Below are 13935 nucleotides of genomic sequence, written 5' to 3'. Positions count from 1 at the left end.
ACATTTGGCAAAAGTAAATATTGGCTTGTTGGTAGGAAGGCACAGTTCCTCTGGATAGAGTAATTACTACAGGAGACCATGTTGTTGATGTAGACTGAGCTAAACTCTGTGTGTGTGTGTGTGTGTGTGTGTTTGTGTGTGTGTGTGTGCAGGTTCGAGCTGATGCGAATGTGTTGGCAGTACAATCCTAAGATGCGTCCATCCTTCGTGGAGATAATCAGCAGCCTAAAGGATGAGCTGGAACCAGCTTTCAGAGAGGTTAGTTTCTTCTACAGTGCGGACAACAAGCCGCCTGATGCTCCGCAGCTCCACCTGGACAAGATGGACAACATGGATGATGTTCCTCTGGAGCCCCCCTCATCCACGCAGCCACAGCAAACCCCAGTCCCCCAACAGACCCCACCCTCCCCGAACTCAGAGGCTCCACCCGCCCCCTCGTTAGCCCCCAGCTCCCCCTCCTCTCCCTGTACGTCGACCGCTGCCATGGACAAGCAGCCCTCTGGCCAGCAGGCAGCCAATGGGCTGTCGGGGGCGGGCCTAGCAGCGGGGTCAGGGGTGGTGCGGCCGTCTCTGGACGAACTGCCACCGTACGCACACATGAACGGAGGACGCAAAAATGAACGCGCCATGCCCCTCCCACAGTCCTCTGCCTGCTGATGGGACAGAGACACCCACCGGACTGCAAACCCTGCCACCTACGTCTCTACAGAACCTGATGTCTCAGTGGGTGGGATCTCTTTAAAATAAAAAAAAAACACTAACAGCAAAACCATGTCCACCAGCTGGGTGTGGCTACTCAGTGAGGAGCAAAGACTCACAGGAAGGTAAAGAAAACTGTCACTAAGTCCATGTTCTGCTGTACCTCCACACACCTTTTTCATATTGATCTAGTTTTGGTTTCTACCAGCTGGCTGTCAGACGTGACACTGCCCTCGCTGCTGAGTGGGAAGACCAAAAAGAAAACAGAAAGAAAAAGTTGATTTGAGGGAGACCGCTCTCTCTCTTTATGGCTGAACTTATTTTATAAATTGTTGTTTGTTACTTTTTTATACGTATTTTCAAAATGGGAAAACAAAATGTGTAGGCCTTTATAAATGATCAGCGTCGTGGTCGCTTTTGGGCGGGCATTATGGTGAAACTGTCAAGCATATCTAACGAAGAAGCACTTCAGAGAGGTCAGCATCTAAGTGGTCATCCAGTAGTGTTGTTGCTCTGCAGGCTGGGTGTCAGCGTAATGCCGGGTCAACAGCCAATCCGCTGAAACAAACAACCAGAGGGAGAGAGGTCAAATCTGCCAAATTTGTTGCCAAAATTGTACTTCTTGTCAAATTCTCTCCTCTGCAACCCGGATTGAAAATGGAAGCAAAAAAAGAATTTTGATCTGCTCCCACATTCTTAAAATGTGTGATCAATGGGATATTAACTTCCCTCTACAGTCCTACACTATCCACAGCTATTGTACTCAGATGACATTGTGTGTAACCTTGGTTACATCAGTTTATCTGAAATCGAGCCACATCCTCTCACAAAGTGCCGTTCCGCTACGGTCTAAACACCAAATCCAGTCAATAAAGAAGCAAAAACAAATAACCTTAAAGCAAGGACTGCGGAGGGAAGCACATTAAGGAGAAAATCAAATACGAACACTAGATCTACAACGGCGTCGTTGTTGTTGCATACAAACAGGTACTTTTTTAGACTAGTCATTAGTCTCCAACATCTCTATGTGGGCAGATCATTTATGTACGCACCAGTTGTTTGTGTCACTTTTCTAACTTTTATACTGTTGGAGACATTCATCATGTACAGAAAGAAGCTGCTATTCCTTATTTCTCTTGTGGTTGTAATATAGTTGATATCTATATATATATATATATATATATATATAAAAAGAGAAAAAAACTCCTTCAGGTTGGATCTATGAACGTTTCCACTACAGTCCTTTTTTTAAAAAAAAATGCTTGTAATTGTGTAAAGTGTATCTGAGCTGGTTTTTGTTTCTGTGTTTGCGTAAAGGTACGACAGTTTGCCTTGTGTTCTGAAACACCGGTGACTTCCCCTCCCATCTGACTCTAGAACAGTGATGGTACCAATGATCGATGTTCTATTCTCTCAGGACGCCTTGGCCTCTGTCCTCTGGGGTCTGTACTGGGACTCCTTTAAATTTGGTACTCTCATGGGTGTGGTGCTGCAGGACACAGCAGAACAAGCTTCAGATAGCTGGTAAATTAGGCAAAATAGCCTGAATAATACACCCATAATTTATGAGGTCAGTTTACTCCATGTATATTAAGTATACTTACAGAATATATGATTCATATTTTCCTAATATTTGTTAAAGTGCGGTCTTCTGTGCGTTTAATCTTGGTCAGGCTAATACACATTTTATAGGTTACGGTTTGCTAGCTTATTCAAAACGTGAGGAGAAAGCCCAATGCAAGCCAACGAGAAGGTGTGTCAGGCACACAGGATGTACTGCACTGCCACCCAGGTGAAAGAAGGAGTCCCGCTCTAAACTCACACCCAGAGGCTAGAGGTCAGGCATCAATGCTGAGTCCCAACTAAATCTCAGGTCAAAGAGAAAAGTGAAATCCTTCTCTAGTTTTTTTTTTTTTTTTGTGCTGTCATACCCAGAGACATCCAGCCTGGTGTTTGTGTGTTAACCTCTGTCTGGTTCTGTATCCCTCTGACTCTGTTATTTCATTTTCTTTGATCAGTAGAAAGAGCAATGTTTCTTACAACGGTCTGAAACCAGAAGAGGGTGTTTCCAGTTTTGGGTGGGTCCTTGCACCAATGACACTAAAGCCCCACTAATGACAAAATGTAGTCAAAGGTCATCAGACTTGTCAAAATATAACTGAATACATCAATAAGAAATATTGTTAGTTAACTAAGATGGAGCTTTTAATTTCACACAGTTGGTATATAAAGACAAAATGCTTTTTGTCTTTAGATGAATAGAACTGAATGGTGATAGAAGAAAATAACATTTTATATATTGTGGTATACAGTAATATTTTTGATGTATCTCAATACTTTGACAACGTTTTGTGAGTTTCAGGGCTCCAAGTGTTTGTGCAATGTAAGAACTCTGAGTTCAAAGTACAAATGAATGCAAAATATAATTGATTTAATGTAGCAGTCAGAATATCTTATTTTTCTCAGTGCAACAACCTGTGTGTGGGATAATTTCACTTTCTGCAATCAGCTTTTCTCTTGGATCAGGGGTGGTTTTCTGTATGCTGCTGGAGTTAATCCACATTATTTATCTTTTCTCAACATATTAACATGTTTGTAGACGATTGCTGATGTTGAATTGGCTTGAGAAACGGGCAAAGTGGAATTATCCTACAGCTTTAAGAAAAATAAGATTTCACAGTTGAGGGTTAAAGGACTTGACAGTAACAAATGCTCATGAGGCTCTTCTTCTGAATGTGTTCTTTTTATTACATCTAAATTCAGCACAACACAATTGATGAGAGAGCTAACTGTAACTGGAGATCCCCATGCTGAACATCTGAGCATCAGACAGACTGCTTTATTAAGGTTTACTGAAGAAACCCATGGCACTAAAATATGAAGACGATCCGAGAGGACCGCGTGGAAAGAAAGGTTTGGATTCCCAGCCCAGATGTTTCTAGGTTATTTATGTTGTTTTTTTTTGTGAAGTGTAAATCACTGTACAAATTCCCCACACATTTTTCTTCTCCCTCTAATATTTTGATGTTCTTTTGCTATTTTGGGGGAAGGTTTTGTTTTTTTATTCCTTCAACCATCCATCTACCTCACTTTTTTCTCTTTTTTTTCTATTTACATGTACAGAAAAACAAAACATCTCACCTCTGTGTTCCCCGCTGTAATGACGATCATACTGAGTGCTGTTAATATGGTCAATCTCAAACCACAAACCGAACCATCCTGGAGGGGAGAGGGCACAAAACATGGTAGTTAAAGTGGAAAACTAGGTTCATGCTGGTAGATATTTCTCTTTATGTGCAGATAATCAGCAAATCTTAAGGTTTTAATAGCTGCTGGTTTTCTTGGTGTCTGGCAGACTAGATGCTCTGTTGTTAGAGGAGCTGTTAGAAACATGGTAGAAGGAAGGAAGTGCAGTGTTCTCCCCCTGTTATTAAAACCTCCTGACCTTTCCCTTCTGCCTCACCTACTCCTCCTGTCCCCCAGGTACTGCTCCTTTTTCAAACCTACAGTCTGAAGTCAACCCCCACACTGTGCCTCTCATGTATGGTCATGACATTTGAGTCACATTGCTCTGCATCTGCTTTTTGATTCTTGGAAAACCCAACTGGTCATTTTACAACACTTCCTGCTGTTCTATTTCCAGAATGCTCAAAGACGTTTTCCAAATTGGGATTAGTATAACTGATAGTAAAACTTTGGATTAGGAAATAGAGCCACAATTTGACACATGGGTTTAAAGTCCTTTTTTCGTATGCTGCAGACAATATTTTTTAGTCAGGATGTTCAGAAGAGCCTTTGAGGATTCTGGAAAATTTTAGAAACGGTAAATGTTGTTGGATGCTTAGCCCTGTGATTCGAATGTAATGGTTATACATCAGAAGCACAAACTGGGACTACTGGAAGGTGTCAGTTGTGAAAGAAGAATCCACGACATGTCAGAAGGTCCATGCTGTCTTTAAGCAGCAAGCGAGTTTCTAACTTGACGATTTCAGACATTGAGTCTAAACTCTGGTTGAAGCCAGCGTCTTGACAGGAATGCTGTAACTGGATTCTTTGCGACATTAAGAATGGAATTGGAGGCATGTTGTTTTGGTATGACGATTTTCACTACACATAAAAGGACATTAAGCGATATCTCCTTTTGGCGGGGTCTGCATGTCCAGTTTGAGACAGTTTACACTGGTTACCTCTCAACATGTTCCTCAGTTCTTACCACTTCTTGTTTTTGCTACAGTGAAATTTATCCAAAGACATGCTGAGTGTTCCAGTTTCCCACCCTCTGTTAGATGAATTAACTGACAGGTAATCTGTATTCCCACATACTCAGCTGGGTGTAAGTGTTCACTGGAAGCTATTTGTTCTCTATATTACTTCCTCCTCATGTCTTTACTGCCATTACAAGACTTTTGACGCTGTTCCTTGTGCCTAGACTTGTTGCCATGGTGATCATAATACCAGTAAAGAAAGCATCCCTCTCCCTCCCCTTACACGGCCGGTTTGTAGCATCAGGCTGGGAGTGATTTTAGCTCCTTTCACCCAGTCCGACCACAGCCGACCATATGAGACCAGGATGCATACTTCAGTGTTTGTGGTCTGATTTTGGCCTCACTGTTACCACTGGAACACCACAGAGTGGACATGAAATCGAACAAATTTTTCTTTTTCCCCTTTTGTGTTACATTGATGGCCAATTTGTTACCAAGATTTTGATGTGTGTAAGTTATTCATAGCCTTCCAACTCTTGCGTTTCTATTGAAATGATCTGTTAGATTGAGGTTTCATTTTGGTTTTCTTTTGTACATGCTGTTAAAAGAATTTTTCCTGTTATCGATATATTCTGAGTACTGGGAAAAATGATTGGCTGAAGGAAAAGAGAATGTCTGTTTCTCTGATTCTTTTTTTTTTATACACAAGATTTAAGATGAATAAAAATGTATGCAAACTGTTTCACTGCTTGTGTCTGTGGGGAAGTGTGTATTATTTGTGCTTCCACTGCCACAGTGGTACTGCCATATTTGAAACAATGCAAGAGAGGGGACACATTTCCACACTTCACATTTTGTCCAGCTCTGTGACACAAGGATTGCCTCAAACATCATTGCCTACACAGTACAGTAGCCATAAAGCTAAACATATAACTGGATCCACAAGAGAAGTGTGTAATGACAAGGACTGGTCCCAGCAAATGAGGAAATAATGTGGGTATATCTGGAGTCAGAAAGGATAAATACCCTTTACTCCACTATAACTACAGTTACAAGTTACCACTGCCAAATTAGGTAATGCCTGTACATACAAAATATAAAGTGGAGACATCCTGCACTCAGTCCTCAACATACACACCAGGTTTAATTCCTATCAGTTAAAGGGAGGTCAGATGGTGGGCCTTTAAATGTGCAGTGATTTAAACTCTGCATCATAGACTGTTGGTCTCCTTCATTCTTAAGACAAAATTAGACAAAAAAATAGTATAAAGTCCCTTCTGCGGGTAGTTATTATTTAAAAATACATAATATTTTATCAGAATACCATATATAGGCTACTGTATTTAAATCTTAATCTGCAAAATAACCTGTAGTTCTCAAATAAATTTTGTCATTTACGATGCAGTTTAATAATGTAACAGCAGGTGGCAGCATCAGTGCGCAACAGTGTCCTGCCTGCAGTGAATTAAGAAGAAGAAGAAGAAGAAGAAGAAGAAGAAGAAGAAGAATGAGCGTGACGTTTGACGCAACAGTGACGTCTTACGTTGTTTACGACCGCTGGTGTTCAACAGCCCATTACAGCCCATTATTAGCTGTTGTGCTTTTGCAAACATATATTGAGCATTAGTGTGCATTTGCTGGAAAAAAGAGTAGAATAGAAAGTTTCTGCACAATTAAGGTAAATAATTGTTTTCTTCGCGGCTTATTGTTATCGACAGTAATGTGCTAATAGCAGCCACTTAGCTAGCATGGTAATGGTGCTAGGTATGACAGATGCAACGTTAAACGGGTAGAGGCGAGCATCATGTTAGCGAGCTGAAGTCAGCTTTCACTAACATAACAACAGATACAGGCTGTAGTGTCTTTTTGTAGTATGTGGCGTCTGTAACAGCAGCTCTCCTGCGTCGTGTTGTCAAAGCCACCAGAAAACTGGCGGTAATTTAGCTAGAAGTGGCCTGTTAGGCAGCCATTGCCTCCCACAGCAACATAGTTTGTCATACATACAGAAGTTAGAGGTCATTTTTTTTTTTTATTTTGCACGTCACGCTCCTGTGTGTGTGTGTGTGTGTGTGTGCGTGTGTGTGTGTGTGTTTGTAAAACTTTAAAAGTTTAAAACTAGTATGTCCTCGCAGAGTATGCTTGTTATTATCTAGAGTAATTCACAGTGCAGTTATTTACTTTGTACTTGGTGTAACAATATTTGGTCCTAATGAGGCTGCTGTGTTATCCTGGTCTGTTCAGCCCCACTGGTCAAATAAGCTAACACTGATGTCTCTTTGTGCCTCTGTTCAATTGCTTTTCTTTCAGGAAGCAGTTATGTCATAGTGAAAAGAGTCACTGTCCATTCTCCTCCACTGGGGAGGAGAGGTTTTCTCAGAGATGGCAACTGAACTCCATGAGACTATTTGCATGGCCAAGCAGGAGCGCCACAAAAATCTCTTTCTTAACTACAGAAACCTGAATATTTTCCCTGTAGAACTGCTGAAGGATGAAGGCCTGCAGTTTCTGGAGAGACTGTACATGAAGAGGAACTCACTCACAACACTGGTATAAATGGAGTGCATGCTACACGAAGTATATCACTGATGCAGTTAATTGTTACAAACAATTTACAGCTGTTCGAAAGTCTGCTAGTTCAACAAAAGAGGCAGCAGTGAGCAGGGCATTTTCACATGTTTATTTTAATGTGAAGCTTACAGACTATTTCTGCTTCCTCTTTCTATCAGCCTGACAATCTTGCTCAGAAGCTCCCAAATCTCATTGAACTGTGAGTATTCAACAAAGCTGTGTTTTTTGTACAAATGATAGCAGCAATTTTTATTTGATAGAAAAGAGCTGCTGTGAAAAGTTGCATGAAACTGCATTACTTTATATTGCCTGGTTTCCCTGGTATAATGGGAAGGTGGCTGATGAATTTATGTTGTGACTATCTGATGTATTCCTGAATTGCAGTTCTGACAGACTATTACACTTGGATGGTTGCCCAGCAGTTCAAAATGACAATAATAGGCCTTACACTGTTTTTGAACAATAACCAGGAGATGTGAAATTGTTCGGCCTGTTCAAACTGTAACTTTTTTTCTTTTTTGTCATTGAAGGTATTTGCACTCAAACAATATAGTCATTATTCCTGAAGGTAAGTCCTCTGTTATGACATAATATATGCCTGTGTATACAATGATTCAAAGCAATTTAACAATATAAAATAAGGGACTACTGAAATCTGTTAAAAGTTTAAGAAAAAGATTAAATGAAGCAAAACCAACAACCACAACCAGAAAAAAGATTGGGCGCTCAGGCTGTAGAAATCCTCTTTGAGACACATTAATTTATTAACAGTGACATGGCATAAGATGATACAGAATGTTATATTAGTAAGACCTTTAATAAAATGGAGAGCAGAGGAATTTAAACTAGAGAAATTCTGAGATGAGGTCAGCCTGACAGTTGTATTTGACTGCAAAGCCTTTATCTGTGCTGGTTAAATTTGACTTTTTACAATAAAGAGAGCAACTGTGGTTTAATCCCCAGCTATTGGAAACTTGGCCAGACTGCAGTCATTGGACCTGAGCAGTAACGCCCTCCAGTTCCTTTGTCCAGAGATTGGACGACTGAGGTCTCTACGGCACCTGAGACTGTCCAATAACCAGCTGAAATGCCTTCCTCCAGGTAACACACAGCGACTGTCTGTCATTAATTTCTCACAGTCCTCTCCAAGCGCAAAGTCAGGTTTACCTTGTCACTTTAATTATGTTAAAAGCACAGTTGAAATTTAACAGTGGTTTTCCATGCCCGCTGTAACTGATAAATGTCAGACCAAACATATGGTAAGAAGAAAAAAAGATGTACACATACACATCTTAATTGTGTGTGTGTCAAATATATGTGCACATATAAACATAGTTATACACATACACTGACCAGCCTAAACATAAAACCACTGACAGGTGGAGTAAATAATTTTGATCATATTGATACGAGATTGTTATGCACCACCCACCTACACAATGTAACAATGTTGTAGACCAAGTACCCCCTCACACAGCAACAGAATTGAGTTGTAAGTATTGAAATTGCCAGCAGAGGGCAACAGAGCTTCAAAAATGAGAAACAGCATTACTGTACTGTGTGCCCGTAACACAGTGAGAATATGAACATTGTGTCTTTACTACAGATGCAGAGACCAGGCATTATAACTGAATCTAAAATCCAGATGAATTTGTTTTCATATTTTTACAATTATGGTTTAACTTGACATTTTAATGTTGTATTACATTTCAGCATCAGTACATTTTTTTTTTTTTCAAACAATTCAGGAACATCTGTGACATTTCAGCAGCCTATTATTAGTAACTGACAACAAGAACATCCCACAAATGAATCTGTCTATACTAGTCTCTTAACACGCTCAGTCAGACAGCGATCTGTTTGCCATCTAAAGATATTTTCCATTTCACTGCCATTTACAGCCATTTAATGCAAAGTGCAATTGTTTTGCTAAAAATACAGTTTGATACCAAAAGGTCACAGATACGATCACAGCAACAGTCTGACTGACTTAATTCCTTTTGACCTATCCTCATGTCACTGAATCCTCTGTCTCACTGTCAGCAGGAAAGGGTAATGTGATATTGAGAAACACACAGGTTACAGCCCAAATATCAGAGTGTTCTGTCTTGGTTTCAGACTATTTGGAAATATTAGAGGACATAATGCTGCTGTTAGTCAGCATTTAAAGTTACAACAGATTTAGTCAGCTAAAACTGTCAAGTTCCAAATCCTCCCATTAAAAACACTTTGTCACATTTTGTGCTGTTTTATTCCGAGATTTGTTGTTGATTTGGGTTTTTTACAAGGTAGAGATCTAATTTTGAAAGACTGTGTCAGACTCTCTCTCTGTCATCGTGTCTGTCTGATACCTTCAGAGATCGGTGATCTGCAGGACCTGGAGACTCTGGACGTGTCAATGAACCAGCTGATGTCGCTACCTGACCGGCTGCGCCGCTGTGTCTCTCTGCAGAATCTGACGGCCGATCACAACTCGTTGAGCCACGTTCCCCGGCAGCTCTGCTGGCTCCACCGCCTCAACCAACTCTCCATGGCTGCTAACAGGCTGACCTTTCTACCGCTCGGTCTGTAATACCCCCTTATCTCTGTGTTTCCATAGTGATGTAGCTATCATGAGGGAGGCATTGTTAACATCTTTGTGTGTTTCAGATCTGGGCAGATCACGAGAGCTGCAGTTTGTGTTTGTGGACAACAATGGGGATCTGAAAGGCCTCCCCTCGTACCTGTACAACAAGGTCATCGGCTGCAGCGGGTAATACAGTCTATTCAGACAATTCAATTTGATACAGAGCAGTATGAGTTAATTTAGCTATGCGTTGTTCGAATAGTGGAATTAAATTATTAAAATGAAAAAAAAATGTGATGGTAACAATATAGAAAAATTGCAGTCACACAATGTTTCACATGAGACTTAAAAAAAATATTCAGCGAGCATATGTGTGTGTGTTGCTGCTGTTTAGGTGCGGTGTGTCAGCCCAGGTGTTGGAGGGTGACATTGGTGAGGCACTGGGTGAAGAACTGAGTGAGGCCCTGGTCGGGCTTCCGGCTGAAGTGAAGGTGGTGGGCTCAGAGACGGATAACGTGATCCCCCTGGAGGAGATCGCCTTGAGGACCCTGCACCGCATGTACCACCAACGCCCATCCGGTGAGGAGTTATACACCCCCTACTGAATGTACACATGTGGTCAGCTGTGCCTCATTAACGTAGAACCTACACCTAACTTATATTTTGATTCGATTCAGGGGCCTGCGATCAGTATGAGACGACATTATATGATTAGATATTTAACACAGTCTGTCACAGAAGAAGCTGCCTTTTGCTTTTGGCCATAAAAGATAAAAACAACACATAAATAATGTAAATAATTTTAAGAGAGATGCTTTTATTTTAACTTAAATCCTTGATCCTTTTCCAGAAACTTCAGGGCTATCTGTCCCTGAAGGCAAACTTCTCTCAACAGTTGTAAAACATAGATGAACAGCAACGTCATTTAACAAATAAAAACTGTCAAGGTTCAAAGACAAAACAACTGTTTTTTGTTAGTCAGCAGACTAACAAAACATTTATGGCATTGCATAAATTAGCGCAGCAGCTAGCAGAGTTTTTCTCTACTCGTAGCTTAACAAATGACATGTATTACTTCAACTTTTTCTTACTCACCATTGGTTAAAATCACTGCATCACCGGACAGAATATCACAGTTTCATTTCAGCCTGCCTGCACGTTTTTTACCCTAACATTGTTGAAACCGAGCAGCTAATGTTGTATTTTAATGTAGTTAATGATGACCATGCTCATTATCCATAAGTGCGACAAAAAGGTCAATTTATCAAACACTTAAACAAACGGAACACAAACTTGCAAAATGTCTTTTTCTTCTTCTTCATCTCTGCCCACTGTAACTTGCTGCATCCCCCTAAATCCGCATCCAGTTTGCTTTACACACGGAGCTCGTTATGCTAAAGAACTTTTCTTATCCTCCAAAACTAAGTAAATAGTTGACATAAAAAGACAACACATCGATTATATGGAAGTGATTTGAATTTCTCAAAAGCGATGAGGTGCAGACGGTCTGCAAAATATGCTGTTGGTCAGCATTATCAAACCGAATATTTTAATAGATATTTATATTTTTCAATATGGAAAATGATATTGTGATCATACAGATACAGTTTTCCATATTACCTAGCCATAGAAAAAAGTGTGATAAGCAAGTTGGTTACAATCAAGTTTCTGAATATTTTCTTTGTTTGACTGCATATAGTAATGAATGCTTCCTGTACGGTTGTGTTTTCAGACCTCAACTTGCTGCCTCCCATCAGCCTCCCAAAGAGCCTGCTGGACCTGCTGCAGTTCCCCCTGGGACACTGCCACCGATGTAGCCAAGCCATGTTCATCATCATCTACCCCAAACTCTTCCCCCTCCGTGATACTGCACTGGCCGGAGTGCACCGCAGGTCAGAACAAACACACCTCCAATCCTTTGCAAAATGAGTGCGACAGATTGCTGACTGGTCCTACTGGATTTAGCAGATTTGCTCTATTTCACTCCAGTGTTGAAAGATGACTGCAAGTCGCAGCTAAACATGCATGCTCATCTTACTCACACTTCTCTTTCCTCTGAAGGACGACTGTGAGTTTTGTGGCCTATTGCTGCTCCAGCCGCTGCCTCCGGACCTTTGACCTCCAGTGATGACGTTGCTTTCATTCGCTCAGGAGCTACTGAGTGGTTTCCAGAAGGTGGCAGATAACGGCTTGTAATTTGTGTGGACCTTGAGCGTCTCTGAGCTCTGTGCTTGACTGACAATACTAAGAAGCACAGAGAAGCAGCCTGTGTGGATGTATGAAGGTCAGATGACGGACACACGGCTCATTCAGCAACGTTTCAACACACTTAAGTCAAAACCTCAAACCTACATGATGTCCCTGAATCCAACCAACTGGGTGGATTGTATTCCTCTGTGTATGGTGGGTTTAAATAATAACTACAGTGTGTGAACAGCGAACTAACAGTATTAGACCTGAAGTACTCACTAATGGGCACTTTTAAAACAAGTACTGTTTGATTTTTGTGAAATCAGCAATTTCTCACACAGAGGTGTATCGCAGCAGACATCCCATTGACTGTGTAGTCATATTTGAGGTATTAACATTTTCTAGTACAGTTTGTTAAACTGATTACTGAAGAAAAATTGAAGGATTAAAAGAATGTGTATCTATTTCGTGTATACATTTTCAGCAGCAGGCACAGGCACCTGTTAGATAATTATTATGAAGCTATTTATACCATCTCCATACCAGTCAGTAAAACGAGCCAAGGATTCGTCTCACGTATTTGTCAAAAAGGTAACAGAGTTTTGTCAGAGTTTGTACTATCATATTGGACACAGGTATCCATTTTGGAAAATTGACTGATTTTGCAGCAGAATTTATTATGTAACATGTTAAAACTAATATTTTTATCTTTAAATGAGTGTTAATGCACTATGTGTGAAATTAGCAAACACCCAAAAATGAGTAAATCTTTTGCAACAGTTTTAACGTCTGCAGGACCGTTCAGTTTAGGTCAAAGGTTTCTGTCATCATCAAGGTTTGAACACATCAGAGGCACTGTGTGATTCTCATGTTAAACTGATGCTGTGCTTGATGTTCATTACTATGTTGTACACTTATTATTTATCATTTGATTGTGCAGCATTTGGCAGTAAATGTTGACTGATCTCAAAAACTTTCTGTGAATTTGTATTTTTTTTTTTTCTTCTTCTTCTGTTTTTTTTTTGACACCAAAGAGTTTGTCATAGTGGATGCATGGAAAGGTGTTAATGTGACAGTTGGACAGTGGTGAAAGAAGTATTCAGATCTTTTACTCAACTAAATGTAATACTGCAGTGTTTAAATACTTTCTTACAAGTAAAGGCCTGCATTCAAAATCTTGAGTAAAAGTACAGAAGTAATAGCATAAAGATATACCTGAAGTACCAAAAATAAAAGTACTCATCAGGCAGAATGGCCCATTTCTGAATAATATATATTATTTTATTGGATTATAATTATAGTTGCATTAATGTGTAAGCAACTCTAATGTTGCTACTTTAAATACTGCAGGGTAGCTAGCCATAATAATACATAATTTATTAGATGATTGATTTATTTATATTTAAACCTGCAAAGGAAGCTTGTTTTTAAATAACTGTGGAGTAAAACATATAACATTGCCTCCAAAATGTAGTGAAGTAAAAGTATAAGGTAGCATAAAATGAAAAAAAACTCAAGTGCAAGTACCTCAAATGTAACAGTACTTAAGTGCAGTTATTGAGTACTTAGTTACATTTAACCATTGCAGTTGTTGCTGTAAAAAAAAAAACACTTAACTGTTACAAGTTTTAAATATTAATACAAATCATAGATCATGACAACAAAAGTTTTACATCCTAAACACCTCCATTTCTCCTGCTGTCTGTC

At 40.0% G+C, this 13935-nt stretch overlaps 2 protein-coding genes across 3 annotated transcripts in view; both read left to right on the top strand.

Moving 5' to 3' along the window:
- The window catches only part of LOC117253608 (insulin-like growth factor 1 receptor), a 48974-nt gene extending 47599 nt beyond the window's left edge, over nucleotides 1-1375 (top strand). Inside the window, exon 21 of one of the 2 annotated variants that reach the window (XM_033621173.2) lies at nucleotides 153-1375. In XM_033621173.2, coding sequence (XP_033477064.2) covers nucleotides 153-657 — 505 coding nt within the window. In that variant the 3' untranslated portion in view covers nucleotides 658-1375. The remainder of the gene's footprint in view (nucleotides 1-152) is intronic. The other variant, XM_078161613.1, reaches the window with a different exon arrangement.
- Nucleotides 1376-6440: 5065 nt separating this feature from the next.
- On the top strand, nucleotides 6441-13201 carry lrrc28 (leucine rich repeat containing 28). Its single transcript, XM_033634195.2, has 10 exons — nucleotides 6441-6582; nucleotides 7212-7451; nucleotides 7631-7671; nucleotides 8003-8040; nucleotides 8436-8573; nucleotides 9830-10036; nucleotides 10122-10224; nucleotides 10433-10617; nucleotides 11771-11930; nucleotides 12100-13201. Exons 2-10 carry the CDS (start codon nucleotides 7284-7286, stop codon nucleotides 12164-12166), a joined length of 1107 nt encoding a protein of 368 aa, XP_033490086.1. The 5' UTR covers nucleotides 6441-6582; nucleotides 7212-7283; the 3' UTR covers nucleotides 12167-13201.
- The last annotated feature ends 734 nt before the right edge of the window (nucleotides 13202-13935 follow it).

This window comes from Epinephelus lanceolatus, chromosome 2, assembly GCF_041903045.1.
Source record: "Epinephelus lanceolatus isolate andai-2023 chromosome 2, ASM4190304v1, whole genome shotgun sequence".
Lineage (NCBI taxonomy): Eukaryota > Metazoa > Chordata > Actinopteri > Perciformes > Serranidae > Epinephelus > Epinephelus lanceolatus.
The sequence above is the reverse complement of the archived record's forward strand: the minus strand, read 5'-3'. Positions and strand labels throughout refer to the sequence as shown.